Source organism: Athene cunicularia, assembly GCF_003259725.1.
Source record: "Athene cunicularia isolate RWA chromosome 3 unlocalized genomic scaffold, athCun1 chr3_part1, whole genome shotgun sequence".
Lineage (NCBI taxonomy): Eukaryota > Metazoa > Chordata > Aves > Strigiformes > Strigidae > Athene > Athene cunicularia.
This window is the reverse complement of record NW_020799097.1, coordinates 73,499,339-73,515,194: the sequence shown is the minus strand read 5'-3', so window position 1 is coordinate 73,515,194 and position 15,856 is coordinate 73,499,339. Positions and strand designations below refer to the sequence as shown.

Sequence of the window (15,856 nt, the reverse complement as noted above, 5' to 3'; positions counted from 1 at the left end):
TCTTATTCAGAAAAGATACTTCTACCAGGAAATAACAGCACGGTATATTGCCAAATGGCAGCAATAGCACTCCTGTCCAACAAAATCAAAATCTAATACACTGTGCTTAACTATAGCCAGGGCTAAACACCACTGCCGAGAAAGCAAAGCAAGGTCATATTGCCACTTAAGAAACTTGTCCTGCCCTCACTTTCCAGTTTAGGATTACTGTGGTACCTGTGCTTCGTATTAGCTTTTTGTATTGAGAGAAATTCCACCCCTATAGGAATAATCGTAGCCATGAAGAGGAGTCTTCCCATTAAACTCCCAAGGAGTACAGGTAAGATTTCGGCCTTGCACAGGCTTCCTTTTCTTTTCAATCCTCTGTAAGAGGCACAGGTATTGGACCAAAACAGGGTTTTGAAAATAAAATTCCAAAGGCTGACAGTTTTGCCTCTCTACACAAAGAAACACAATAACACTTGAGGAGTCACAGTGCCACAATGGGAAAATTCTAGAACATAGTAATACTTTTAAAAACATGATTTTTTTTTTTTTTCTGAAAATGAGCCCATATTAATTGTGTTAAGAAATAAGCCATGGATGGATGATCAAAATTGAGGAAAAAAAAATCAATATTTTATATGCAAATGCATTTAATACTCAGTTGAAAACAAAAATCAATTTATTAGAAGGCATGATAAGCTTTGGATTAGGATTTTTTGTTTGTTTTAAGATATACAGGAATTGCTTTAATAGCAGAGGCACTGGTGTAACTTCTGGTAACTCTCAAAAGACTACTAGAGGGCATTTTCTCCCATTACTTTAATATGTGGTATAAATATATAAAAAGACAGGGTTGAAAAACAAAAGGACTAAAAGACAAAAATTCCTGATTACCATATGCCATGAAAACAACTATGAAGTGCTAATTCAGTGATTTCACTTAGCCAGTATAAATGAAATTTTTGTCATTTATTTAGTTTAAAAATAAAACCTCTCCTGTAATACTTCATACTCAAGAAAAACAATGATATATGAGACACATATAAGTGTTCAGCCCTTGAATATCAGGTATCTTTAGAATTATTGCCTTGGATGAACAATCTAAAGATCAGCAGACAAAAATGGACAAAGGGCTACAGACTGCTCAAAATTAGGAGCAGATTTGAAATTTCAGATAATGTCCCTGCATGACCCTACTTTATGAAATAATAGTTCTTGGACACAATTGCAGCTCCATTGAAGAAATTGGCAAGACTCCCACTGACTTCAAAGAGGAAGGAATTCTACCACTGCCTGAAGAACACATAAAGTAGGTCTTGTATGCAGACACCGTGCACTTCCCTCCAGGCCAAAGGGGTTTTTTTAAATTCTGAGATGCTATAGTGCTGATAAGGCACCTCCAGAAACTTCTGTAATTTGAGAACACAATCCCATCAACCGCTGGAGAATGAGAGCCGCCAAAAAAATCAGCCAGTTCATTTTTAGGGGGAAAAAGGAAAAAAAAAATCCAATAAAGCTTTTTTTTAAAGTCCTATGCAAATAAGTAGCCACTGACAAGTTAGCTTTAGGACCACATACAATAATACTGCAGTACACAAGGCTTATGTGTGATATCTGTTGAAATCACTATTTGCACTTGCTTCTTAAGATGAGGTTTTCCTTCCGTGATAAACTAGAAATAAAGCACAACATAAACCCACGCGCTTTCTTGGCAACTAACCAACTTCTTCTTCACCTAATTGTTACAAATCCTTTGGGAAACTTCCTTCCTGAGTTCTGTTTACACCTGCTCATTAACAGAAGAAGAGATAAGCGTGCACATGTGACACCCCAGGAAGCTCTGCGACATCCCAGGTGCATGGTGATGATGGCTTCCCAGTGGCGGTGTGGAGATGCTGGGCTGGAAACAAGAAAATCTTGATTGGGTATAAGCCATTAACAAGAGAAAAAATCCCAGCACAGTCAGTGGTTCCAGCTTGCTGTGGAGTGGCCGTCTAGTCTCAAGAAGACCAGCTCTTTGATGAGGTTAAAAACTGACAGTGGTGACTTACCTTTGACTTTTCCTTCACTCTCTGGGAGAGCATCCCAAGATGCTGCTACGGAGGTTGGCTTCCCCTTTAGTGGCCAAACATCCAAATTTTCAGGTGCACTGGCAGGAGCTGTGAAACAGCCATAGGTAGAAGAGGCAAGTGAAAACAGCTGACTTAGCATGCACCTTTTGGTTCTTCTTCTCACAGCAGAAATTCCTATACAGCCTTTTCAAAGATAAATGTGAAGAGCACATACGGCTCAGGTCCATGTGTGCCTAAATTACATCTCTCTATTAGACTCCTGTGGTGAAATTTTGTTCTGTAATTTTAGGAACAGGCTGTCTGCATGAGACTGCTGCTGTGGTTTAGCTGGAACGACATGGTAATTCAGTTGTTATGCACCACTTCCCTGTATCAAAGGAGCCCCAGAGATTCTCAGTGGTGAAGGCAGAATTTAAATTTGCTGTCCACAGAGAAGAACAGCAGGCAGGCTGCTCCTCCCAAAGCAAGGGGCACACCCAGCTGCATGGGTTCAAGGTACTGACCCATCCCCCAGAAATACCCAAACCATCTCCCCCTGTTCTCACCATGCCACAAGAGCAGCTGTTCTTGTACCACAAGAGCAGGTCCCAGAGCACTGCTGCAGGGAGGCAAGGCAGCAGCACAGAGGATTTTCCTACATTACCGACCCTCTGCTGCCCCAGGCAACCACTTATTCTGGATTTCCCTCAAGTCAACCTTATTTCACAGACCAAACTGTAAAAGTCGTGTTATGTCAAGGATGTTTTGAACACATACCTGCCTCTGGGGTCCGTTGGTAAACAGACACGCTCCATTTGCCTTCCTTTTCTCCCTCCAAGATTTGGACAGCAAACTCGTACATGGTGTCTGGCACCAGATTCTCCACCAGCGCCCGTCGGTTGGACACCTGCTTGTAATCCCACCTTGCTGATTCTCCCTTTTCCCGATAGCGAACATTGTATTGCCTGGGATCAGAAACACACAAAGATAAAAAATTCAGATGTCAAAACCTAGCATTAGCAGAACCAGAGAGGAACAGGGCTGCTCTCCCCAAATGCAAACAACAAAGTACCACCATCACCAAGAGCCAACATCTTTTAAGCAAACATTTGTGCCTTCCTCTAACCGAGTCTGATTGCTTCCACCCCAAGGGACAGACCACTCTTTTCAGCCTCTTACTCAAAACACTCCCTGCCCCGGGGGGAAGCCACAGGGCTTTTCGAAACAAGCCAGGCATCCCAGGGGGCTCCACACCACCATCTCACCGCCTCATGGCCATGAGTGAGGCCGGATGGCTGGGAGCTCCTCACTCCCAGAGCAGCACCAGCAGCTTGGTTCCCACACGTCTGCTCAGATAACTGCATAAACTGAAAGCATCTAAAATTACCACTTCTCCTGCTGTGCCCCTCGGGGTGTTTTAGTGTGTGGTTGCATAGCCCTTCAATGTTCCCAGGCTGAGCAACAGAATCCAGCACTTTCAAACCTTTGGCAGTTTCCAGCCAGTTTCTGTGTTTGTTTTGGTCTCCAACTGCTGCGGCATGCTGATGCAGGGGCACTGATGGGCGTCTTTCCCACTGCAGTGATGCTTCCTTCACCTGCCATAGGGTCATCTCAAAGCTGTAGTCTTCTCTGACAACCCAACTCAACACCTCACCTCTGTGGGCTGTTTGTTCTGTGTCCCCCATCCCATCTTTTCCCATGCATGCATGGAGATTTTCTGACCGTGGTGATATACCAGCATTTGAATAGGGAAATATCCCTAGCTGATGGTGATGACATTTCAGAAGGGATCCTAAGCCCAGTCATCCAGCACTTACATAGACCTCTAAATACTGGAGACCAGGGCACGGGGAATCAAGGAGGGTACATCACCCCACATCCACCCACATCAGGTTTCTAACTTCTCTGAAGCATCCCCTACCAGACATTGTTATAGGGAGGATATGCAAATTCAATTATTCTCATAGCCAGCTGTAATTAAATAAAGCAAAAGCCATCAGCAGTGCATTGTCAGCAGTTCACCTTCAGCATGCATTCAGAAAAGAAAACAGGGCTAATTACCTATTCGCTGCAACCTTCTGTTTTTCATACAGTGGGTCTGTCCAAGCAACGAGCACAGATTGAGAGGACATAACTCGAACAGTTATGTCTTGTGCCACCTCCACCTCTTCCTCCTCTGAAACAGCAAAACAAAATAGCATATCAATAACAACATCGGAGTTCTCATAAAAAACAGTAACTGTCTTCAACTGATGTTATAACGTGCACACAGCAAAGATGAATAACAAATACAGTGGAAGTGGAAAACCAAGTACATTGATTACTGATGGTAATCCACGGAAACATAATTTCTTTTGGTATTTGCTTACAGGACCAGAGTACTAATATATTCTACAGCCCTTCACTATTCTATCAGTCCCCAAACTGTCACCTACAGCAAATGTCTTATTAACATACCGACATCCACTGTCTCTGGCAAATTCACTGCTAGAGCTGCCTGGTGAGCAGAAATTTTGCCTTATGAAAAATTTTGAGATTTCAAAATTTGGTTTCATTTTGAAAGGCAATAAAATCAAGGACTATCAAAAATTCTTCACATAATGAATTCCTGCATATTTTACATTTTTGAGTGCTTCAAACAGGTTGTTTGAATTCAGCTCTTCATTTTTTATGGTAGACAAAAATTTTTTTAAAAATGAAAGAAAAAAATAAAATCATTGAAGTTGGCTGTTTTGACGTATCAGAATATCTTTTGCAAATCATTTACAAAACTTTAAAATTAAGTTAAACCAATTTGATTTTTTGAGGTTTTTAATTTTGAAGAGGCTCTTTTTTCTATCTGTCCATCAGAGTTTTTCCAGTGTAGTCTACCTACAGCCTCATGAAGAATTTACTTTTCCTATTAGTGTCACAGCAACTATTACTGTCTCCCAGAGGCACAGAATGCACAAGGTGCAACTTTCCAGCCCAAGTTTTACAGAAGAGTAACACTGGAAAAAAATCAATGTCTTAGGAAAAGAAAGAGGCCAGTAAACTCTGGAGTACAATTTCATTCTTCAGGGACCTTAGTCATGTATGACTAAGTCCAGGGAAAGACTGCCCTTCTCTTCAGCAGGTGGCATGTTACCCCAAAACTGAGCACTGCCCCCACAAAAGGCAAACAGCAGGGAAGCACATTTCACTTTTTCCAAACAGGTTTCTAATGCAGAGTGTTCTCAGACAATTCCAGGTTTTCCAAGCCAAACAGCTACTGCACAAAAAATGGCTGAGAGGACCCATCTACTACCCACAAGTGGCTTAGGGGACATATTCACAAAGTTTTGCAATGGGAGCACCCGAAGAAAGAGAGTGAGCGTGAGAACTGGATGACATCACCTCACCAGAAAAGGTGCGATGTGGGATTTCAATACACCATAGTTGTCAGTTCTGACAAAGGTGTTCTCTATCACCATCAAAATATCTAAAACACTCTGTCACCCCCACAGCATTTTCATCGCAATGCGAGGGGGAGAGAAAGCAGCGCTGGCATGGAGATGACTCAGAATCTCTCTCATCCTTTTTAACCTTGGAAGCAGTATGTAATGCCTTCTTTCCCCCCCAAAAAAAAGTGAAAACTTTTGCTGACCAGGTTTAGGCTTCTGGAAATCAACCCTTCAAAAAAGGGGGTGAAGATCTGACAAGAAGGCATACTATTGTGGAGGTTCTGGCTTTGATTTAATTAAGTCTTCTTGCAGTGCATAACATTTGCCAGTAGCTAGAGAGGAGGAGATTAAGAAAAACAAAACAAAAAAAACAACAACAGAAACCCAACCAACTCATATCGCAGAGTTGTATCATTTATTAATCCTGCTTGAATTACAGAAGCAACTGGAGACATCCACCAAGCTCTTTAATGCACAGCAAAAAACCTAGCAGCTCCAGCACCAGAAGACTTGCAGTCTAAAAAGTCACAAAGCTACCTCAATGCATTCAAATGTCTCCATGAATTGACAACAAATATGAAAGAAACATACCTGTCACTTTTCTTTTAGTTAAAGATGACCTATAGACAGGTTGGCTCCGTCCTTGGGAGCTCCTTGATGGCAGCGAAACCACATGAACTGGCTCAGAGGCTGTATAATCAGAGAAAAAACAGAGGCTTTCCTGTAACTTTTTTCACTGAAAAAAAATTTTAGTCTTTATCAGGCAGAATTCTGTTTTATTCTTTTTTGAGATACAAAAGGAGAAGCTCACCTGAAATTTATTTATAGTCACAGCATTTATGTCAGTTCAATATGCATGCAGTAAGAAGGGTAAAGTTGGACAAAGTCCTATATTCTAAGACTGAGTTAATCTGATAATTTGATTATTTAAATAACATTTGTTCTCCCTTTTTAAAAAAAAATAGTATAAAAGTAATTAAAACAAGTAGTAGGTGCTCCTAACCATGTTATATAGTATTTCTCATCAAGATTAAGTTCATTACTGAGCTCCCACTAAGTCCATGACAAGATTTCCATTGACTTCTGTACTGCCTGGACAGGTTCTCAACCTGCAGAGCAGTGGTACATGCTGTGCATCAAACAAACAGCAGAACATCTCCCACACGTATATATTTTGGCCCTGTTACCTTGGCATAGACATCAGAGTGTCTTGGCACCTCCATAAGTGGTGCATAGAAAGACAAAAAAGTGAATACTAGAGAAGGGATGAGAAGTTAGTATGAGATTCCTGTTAGGAAAAGGAGGAATGACTGAGAAAGGTGACTGAGGAGTTCCCTCTCTTTGGAGAAACATAGATAAAGATGTGTGTTTAATACAAACCCCACAAAGCAGAAGGGGAAATAGACATTGACATTGCAAAGCCAGGAATTCAGGCAGATGTGTAATTTTGGAATCATCACTCGTTCTGTAAGCCAAGACCAAACTATCTGTGGGACGAGCTTCCAGCCTATAGGATAGATTTTGAGAAAGAAGCCTAACCTCGAGCAAATGCACTGGAACAACCCAGGAGCAAAGTAAGGCTTGTAAGTGCAGGCCTAGCACCCACTCAGGCAAGAGGAGCTCCGGCAGCAGGACAGAGGTAGGTCAGCCACAACACAGGCAAGTGACACAAATAGTGCAAAGGGAGATGCTCAGCCACTGGGGACATAAAACGTTGCAAACTCCACTGATACCATTAGATAGGAAATCCTCTAAATCAAGGGCAGGTGAGCTAGGGCATGAGTGCAAACCATCACAGCACAGCAGGGTGCCGGGCACAGAAGAGGCCAACTTGACTGTCGCAGGAGCCCTTAGTGACCAGGACCTCATGAAGGAATTGGAGAGAACATGGGCACCCAAGTGTAACACTCTGCTATGGAGCCCATGAAACAGTTTTAATGGTAAGCATGGATACATTTAATTAAAGCATTATTTTCTTCTCCACTGGCCTGAAGTAACATAGGGACACAAAGTGTAAGAAGAGGACAAGAAACAATGGATTTCAGAGTGGTCCCACTGCATGTAAGGAGAATCTGAGCTACGGCTCTCCTCCCCAGCCCTTCCCTCTGCTATTAATGAATAACTTGCACATGGTGTCTCTTTAAGCAGCATCAAATTTGCTACACCTTCTACCCTTGTCATCATATTTTTCTGTTAAGAACGTGTTCAGAATGCAATTATAGTGAGTATTTCAATTTATAGGAAGAAGTCATTTTGATGGCTACAACAACATGTGATCTGTGATCACCTAGCAGCTGCAGGGGATTACAGAAGTATGCTAGCTCAGCTAGATGCTATCAGGGAATTCTGACTCACCTAGTTTTCTTGCTTCCTGGTTTTGTCGCTCTTGCAGGAGTGAAGCATAGCTCATCCTTCGGCTGCTCTCTCCGTACCCACGGAGGTAACCTTGGGATCTGCTGCGTGGACCCCTGAAGCCTGCTCCATAAGGTGGCTTCCACCGAAAAGATAACTTGCCATCTGGAGACTGGGCGCGCACTCTCAAAGGTCTGTTTGGCATGTCCTTCTCTTCAAAAAATAAGCAAACACACACATCGCAGTTATTATGAAGCACATGACATGTATAGCAGCCCACATATGTCTGTTGCAAGCACATCTATTAAATAACATCAGAATAAAGGGCATAATTTTATCATTTTTTAATTTTGCTATAAAACTCAACTGCAGTAACAAGAAGTTTTCCAGGCAGGATGTACATACTCAATAGGATCTTTTCCCAGGCTCTCCAGACAGATGGTTGCAAGACACTGAAAGTGAAAACATATCGTAATACAAGGACTCCTGCCAGAAACTGGGGTAGCTTTCCTGTTTAATCTTTTCCTTTTTTCTTTTTAAAATCCCCTTTCCCTAGTCAGGCACACCAGTACATTATATCTCTGTCAAGTGCTAAAGGTCAGTGTAAAATGAAGCACAGAACTTTTTCACTCTTTTTAAACTTTCTTTTAGAAAGCAATCCACACTAAAAGCAGGTTCTCCTCTCCTAAACCCATCACTAACAGTTCTGTTCTCTGACAGCCCCGCATTTAACAGGTCTGTTTTGCACATGCTTCATCGACTCCCCAAACTCCCTTTATACTAACGCTTGAGCATCTAGCACTGTAATAGGTACCTTATGCAAGTCATTTATTTTTACACTTGCTCGCAAGTTGGCAGCATTCTTTTAAGAAGTGGCACTGATAAAAGGATTACTCAAGCAATCAGTTTTGCTGCTCTGAATGGCATCCCCACTTTTTGTAGCGTTCTCCATTGCATATGACCCGCACCATGCTACTGTGCAGACTGCAAGCAGAGCAGACAGCAGGAAGGAAAGTGCTGGCAGCACCAACCAGGACTGAGATATCTCACACCTCTAGTGATTTTTTTCCTCTTATCTTTTACATTTCACATTCAAAGCAGGACTCTCTCAGTCTCTTCTAGCAATGCCATTCCCCCAAGCACAAGGTTGCATAAACCTGCCAGCACAGAAGCCACACGCTGTATTCAAACCCTCTCACTTGCCAGCTAAGCCAGTCATTGCAATCACAGCAGTGTTAAGGGAACAAGAGACTGGGACAGGAACCTGGACAGACAACAAAAAACAATGCACCAAAGTACCCTGTCAAAACAGTAGTGAGATCCTCTTTCCAGCAACACTTCGAGAGCTCATATTTATTCATGACAGCGCTTAAACATGTTACTTTAAGTCTGTATTGATGTCTGCATGTCCCTATATACACCAAAAGCAGGACCTTTTCCAGTATTTCTGCTCAGTGTCACCTCCTATAACTGAAGTGCTCACGGGTCTTGATCTGCTGACAAGGCTGCATCTTCTTACATGCTCCCAACAAAGATTTTTTCTATCAAATTACCCTTTGGAAAGGATCGTAGCAACTCTCAAAGCTGTTTGCTAAGCCTCTCTTGAAATCCCACTGAGAAATGCAAGGTTTCAGTGCTGATGAGGGGTAAAACATGCAGAGAACTGCACACTCCCAGGGAACTCTACTTTTCTACTGAAACACGGGGCAACAGCTCAGCATGGTAAACCCTGCCTTTCTGTTTTGCCTACACAGAGACAGATCATCAGTTTAAACACTTGGACTTCAGCAGCTTCTCTCTTCTGGCTGTTCCTCACCAGCCCAGCAAAACAAAGAAGTTATAAACCCAGATTAATCAGCCAATTAGGCTGGTTTTACAGACACTTTATGTTGCCAGAGCAGTGTATACTAGCTGGACCACAGTAGTGATCTGGTCCTAAGTGTTTAACAAACAATAAATACTTTTTGCTACACAATAAATATGGTTGCTTTCATGAGGCTTTCTGACCACTTTTCAAGGAATGTTCTCAGTCATGCACTCTATTAAAAAACCCCACCTGTTCCCACACCGTTTCTTTTTCTTGCTCTCTCCTGAGCAGCTGCTCGACACAGATTTCAAAAGCCCGTTAGTCACTGATCACGTAGGCACACAGCCTTCATTCACACCACCACCATGGAGAACTGAAAGAGGGCAAAACTCAAGTTGGAAGGGACCCCTGCACATCTCTTCTCAACCTTCTGTTCAGAAAGAAACTATTACCAACACTGTGTGAGGCCAGCGTTGGTTTCCCCTAGCTCAGTCTTCAAAACCTCTCAGGACGGAGATGGCACAGCCCCCCTTGCGGACGGACGTGCTCCTATGCTGCGCCAGCTGCCTAGGGGGAAAGCTTTTATCATAGAATCACATAATCATTTATATTGAAAAGACCTTTAAGATCATTGAGTACAACTGTTAACCTAACACTGCCAAGTCCACCACTAAACCACAACCCTAAGCACCACCACAGCTACACAACTTTTAAATACCTCCAGGGATGATGACTCAACCACTTCACTAGGCAGCTTGTTCCAATGCTTGACAATCCTTTTGGTGAAGAAATTGTTCCAAATACCCAGTCTAAACCTTCCCTAGCACAACATGAGGCCATTTCCTCTTGTCCTACTGCTTGTTACTTGGGAGAAAAGACCAACACCCACCTCACTACAACCTCCTTCCAGGTAGTTATAGAGAGTGATAAGGTCTCCCTTCAGCCTCCTTTTCTCCAGGCTAAACAACCCCAGTTCCCTCAGCTGCTCCTCCTAAGACTTGTGCTCTAGACCCCTCACCAGATTTGTTGCCCTTCTTTGGACACCCTCCAGCACCTCTATGTCCTTTTTGTAGTGAGGGGCTCAAAACTGAACACAGTATTTGAGGTGCAGCCTCACCAGTGCCAAGTACAGGGCAATGATTACTTCCCTAGTCCTGCTGGCCACACTGTTTCTGATATATTTTCCTAATGTCCAACCCAAACCTCCCAAACAGCAACTTGTGGCCTGCCACCACCAAGAAGTGGTTTCCTTGTAGCTCCCAATCAAGTAGCAGTTGGCTGCTGTGGGATGTCACCCTATCCCTCCTGTTTGTCAGACTGGGCCAGCCCTGCTCCCACAGTCTCTCCTTGTAGCCCACCTGCTTCAAGTAGCCACCACCTCCCCAGATCCTCAACATCTCTCCTGAGCAGCTCATCCCTGGCCAGAGGGGAGTAGCACATCCCCTTGACCTGCCATGCTCTCTTGGGTGCCTGCGGCTTGCTGGGCTGTGGTGCAAGCACGCCATTCAGGTTTCCTCTCAGTGTCCTGTTATGTCATGGAACACTGAGAGCCCGCTGGCCCGGGGTGGCCAGGAGAAACACTGCAGCCCATCAGCTCTGCTTCCCCAGTCAAAGCTGCAGCTTCCAACTGGAATTAAAATAGAAAGTCACAAGGGACAAAGGATACAAAAGGAACCACCCAGCCAGAGAGACATATGGAAAGTATTCAATCTAAAACAAATGTGGCTTTAGGCAAAGAGAAGTTTATCAACCCTAATGCTGAATGCAGGGGATCAGCTGAGATTTTAAAACCAGGGCTTTCTAAGGCTTCGATCACTTTCCTTGTGGTAGTACCACACTTTACTGCCCATTGTTCCCATTTCACTAGTTAGCTCCAGCATTTATTTATCTTTCCTTCTCACATTTTGACCAGCATGAATCTGAAGGCATCCAGGATGGAGCTATCAGAGAATGGTTTAAATTACTTTGCTGATAACTGATGGTCCACCAAAACCAGTAATTTTGTGTGAAGTCTGTGCCAGACTTGACAAGGAAATGATTTCTCATTAAAAATGAAGAGCAGCAGAAGGACCTTGACCACCCCACTGTAGTCCACAACCCAGGAGTTATCAGCCTGGTCTGGGATGAGGCTGAAGGCCCTGACTTCAGCAACACAGAGGAAGAAGGTGAAGCTGAGCTCACATCACCTCGTACAAGCACCTGCAGGGCTGCTGTCCCGCCAGGTTACCTGCACGGTAGGGCCAGGACTCCCCAGTCAGGACATTTCCCATTCCTTAAGTCCCCCATGTGACAGCAAGTCACAGCTTCCTGATGTCACAGGCCCTGCATATGAGCACTCTCCTGTCCTGGTCTCCTCCTGTCATCTTGGCTCCAGGAAATAGTCTAGATTTCTGTGGGGAGGATAACCCTGAGACTGTGGAGGTTGAGCAACAAAAAGAGCTTACTGTGTCCTAAGGACCAGAGATTGGTCCTGCTGACCAGGCTCACTGATCTTCCAAAGAAAAAAAAACAAAAAGAAAAACCTTGTCCTAAACAAGCTACACTCATCAGGGAAGGTGTGGGATGAGGAAGAAATAAATCCTGTGCATCGTTTAAGACATTCAGTTCTCAAAGTAGTCCCTTCCTGTGGGGACACTTAACTCCCCAGGGACAATAGTCTTGAACATCTCACAGCTAATGAAGAAAGAATTAGAGGATGCTGTCACCACAGATCAAGCACTATGAAGACACATCCCATCACCTTCTCGCATCACTAGGATCCCATTCACTGCACATTTAGGTGCTGTATGTGAACCTAGAGATGGCAAGATCTGAACCTGCTCAAGAGACTATTCAGTGGATTTTTTTACCATATTGGGCTAAAGAAAGCAAAACCTCTTGAAAAAATCAAGGCATCATTTCAATCCTAGACCAATGGAGACAAGAATAGGTCCAAGAAAAGGAGCATGGAGAGAAGGAGTTGAAACAGGGGAGATCCAAGTCAGTGAAAAGAACTACTACAAAAATATTAAAGGTGACACAGAAATAGAAACACACATGGAAATCTGATGCAGACAGGGAAGAAAGGTAGTGCTGAAACTGAGAAAAGCCTAAGAGTGAAGTAGTATGGGTGGAAATGAGGGAAGGACAAGACAGAGTTGTAGCCACTGGATGCTGGGATTCATCCACCTTCAGCAGGATCTTGCACAAATCCTCCAGTCTCCCCCAAACAGATTAATGTGACTATAAAAATTGCCTCACTTAAGCACAAATATCCACTAAGTATACAAGTACACCAATCTCAGCAACAGTGGTGTGGAGATCTGTAAATAAAACCTCATCCTTCCAGAGGGATAAAAGACACATTAGATTATATCTGGGAGTTTGCACTCCCAGTGGTGCAGGAAATGGAGATTTACCAACAGGAGGACCAAGCACAAACCCCAGTATCTTGCTCACTACCCAGCATAACAGCCCTACACCACAGGATGGATGCATTGCACTGCTGCTCACTCCCAGCATCAATACCACAGCTCCATCCAGGCCAGATGACTCCAACCCAGACAAACGGGCATCCAGGAATGGCCCAGGACATCAGTCACTTTTAGGGCCCCTGAGCAGTGGGGAACATTTCCACCACTTCCCTGGGCTGCAGTCTGATCCTGACAGGCATCTCTCCTTACCTTTTTCAATGGTCTAAGCTTGGGCATGTTGCCTGAATCCTCGGTGGACGATGGCCCTAACAGATTCCAAACCAAGATTTTGGATTAGCATGAAGGCTGCACAGCTGACAGCTACTACAGTGTCTGTGGTTTCTCCTATCTCAGACAGTAGATACGACCTTTATGAAAGCATACAGGACTGTGGCTGTCTGTTCCCCATCTAACACCTACTCCAGCACACCAGGAATTCAACTGGATCTCAACAAACTGGATGAGGTCCCAAATCAGTAGCAATGAAAAACCTAAGTCTTCAGATGCATTCACTCCTGACTCCTATTTTTTCTAATAAATTTTGGGAACAGTTACCATGTGCTTGATTGAACTGAAGGTTGATTCTTCTCCATCTCCCCGCTATTTTCCCCTGTAAATATCACTAAGCTTTTATTTTTCGTTTTTGGTTCCATAACTGATTTAACAGTTTTCTGGACCTCCTCTCTGACCAAACTAAATGGTAAACATCTTCAGACCTCATCTAAAGAGCTACCTGCAATAAAAATAAAATCAAATCCTTTTGTTCTGGAAAATGAAGAAGAGTCACTCCCTTGTGCTCTCTTCAGTGTAGAAGTCCAATATTACCTACAGCTGCAGGAATTTGTGTATAGAGTTTTGGGCCCCAAAATGCAGGGTTGATTAAAGCCTCAGTATTGAGGGGGGGGGGGGGGTAGGGGATGTTTGGTTTTTATTATTTTTATTTTAAAAATAAGTTCTAAGCATCAAATCAGACTGATTGACTCTGTACCCTGGATTTGAGACTACTGCTGCTTTACAGACAAAACAGTATGGAAGACAAATAAAAAGTGCCGAACTGCTCAGTTCATTCACCTTCCTCAAAGAGTAGATCCCTGTCTTAAGAAGTCCTTAACTGCTTCCAAAGCACAACCAATCATCCTCTGAGGTAATAACCTTGCACCACTGTCAAACTGCAAAAGCAATCCAGTTTCGGAGCTGAGCAACTCAGTTTACAAACGCTCTGCAGCATCCCTCCCAAAACCCACCACCAGGGCTAGAAAAGTAAGTACCACAGCCAGCTGTGGTTCCTAGATCTCTAAGCTATATATTTCTTTGAGATATAACACTCCTGTTACCATGTATTCTCATAGCATCTGAGCCCTACACCATGAAGATATCAGCTGTACTGGTAGCAAAAAATGACAGTGAATAATTGAACAGAAAGTAAGAGGCACTACATTTTGATTCTTCAGCTGGCAACTCTAAAATTAATTCCATTTGTGAGGTAAGAGACTTCGTAAAACATCCACACTCCTAAAACCTATTTCATCAGCCTCTGCTAAATGCAACTGCTTCAGCGGTGACACTCCCATTCACAGCACACATGGCAAACACATCCTAGGGCACATCTACAATCACCCTTGTTTGGCAACTTGTGAAACCAAGACAGGAACCTGCCCAGGGGCGCATAAAGTCTGAGGGACACCAGTCCCGCAGGAGGCACCAGGGAAGCCAGGGAGGGAAAGCCCCGCAATCAGGTGGCAATGTTCATGTACCAAGTGCTGTATCATGGCCAGCCCTTTGCCAGGGAAAAAGTTTCTTGTTTTCAAAAACACTTTGCAACATGATCACCCATCCCTTTTTCATACTACAATGGGCATAGTTTTCCACATGCTGCGCTACCATCTTCCAGGAGGCAATCCAATACACCATTTTATTTTTTCACCTGATGTGAAATAGATTACAAAACAGAGTGTATCTGAAAAGGGAGAAAGCAGAGCTTTACTAGCAGAGCCAGACATCTAGACCTCTGTTGTCCTTTGTGCAACTCAAGGCTTTCAATCCAGTTGTTATTCATGAACAGGAAAGAAAAAAGGTATTTTACCATAACTGCGAGGCATAAGAGAAAGAGAACACCCCACCCTTCTCATCCAGCAACCCACACAGGGGCAGCTGCTTTGCTCCTCGCCTTCGCATACTCCCACTGTTACCTATCTCCATACAGCTTTCCCAAAACCACATCAGCAGAAAAGTAAAGAAGAAAGAAGACAGACAAAATACCACAGGAAGATACTTGGTTTCCACCCAAAAATTAATGTACCATGTCATTTTGGCAAAGTATTACTGGATTTTTAATTATTTTATTTTTAAGTTGACAGTTTGATCCAAGCTCCGTTGAGAAAATGGGAGCAATTCCACCAGCTTCAGTGAAGGCTGGATCGGGGCCATCCCGAGAAGAGTTCACTCTGCAAAGATATTTCCTGCAGTTGGTGAGCCAGCTCAAACAGTGCTGATGTGGCCCTCTGAACCGAGATGTGCTGACTGCTCTAACTTCAGAAGACTCTGGGCTCAATGATTTACTTCAGACTAGACATGGCACAGAGCACAGAACGAGGTCCAGTGGGCATCTTCATAGCATTGCCACAGTTAACATGTGTAAAAGAATAAGTATACCATCAGAGAAAGCAGGACTCAAATGGGAGGACAAATCCAGCCTCAAACTTGGTGGGTTGGTAGGTTCCCTAGCATTTTAAAACATATTGTCAACCTTGTCCCTGTGTGGGCTGATCAGCTTTTTTAATGCCACTA

The 15,856-nt window shown here is 43.5% G+C and overlaps 1 protein-coding gene across 2 annotated transcripts in view; it reads right to left on the bottom strand.

The window, feature by feature from the left end:
• FNDC1 (fibronectin type III domain containing 1) overlaps window positions 1-8,015 on the bottom strand; it is a 42,858-nt gene extending 34,843 nt beyond the window's left edge. The window contains exons 1-5 of one of the 2 annotated variants that reach the window (XM_026845849.1): window positions 7,814-8,015; window positions 6,050-6,148; window positions 4,098-4,212; window positions 2,814-3,001; window positions 2,037-2,144 (exon numbers count right to left, since the gene is read on the bottom strand). In XM_026845849.1, the coding sequence (XP_026701650.1) occupies window positions 2,037-2,144; window positions 2,814-3,001; window positions 4,098-4,212; window positions 6,050-6,148; window positions 7,814-8,015 (712 nt within the window). Of the gene's footprint in view, window positions 1-2,032; window positions 2,145-2,813; window positions 3,002-4,097; window positions 4,213-6,049; window positions 6,149-7,813 lie in introns of those variants that run through there. The other variant, XM_026845850.1, reaches the window with a different exon arrangement.
• Between the last annotated feature and the right edge of the window lie 7,841 nt (window positions 8,016-15,856).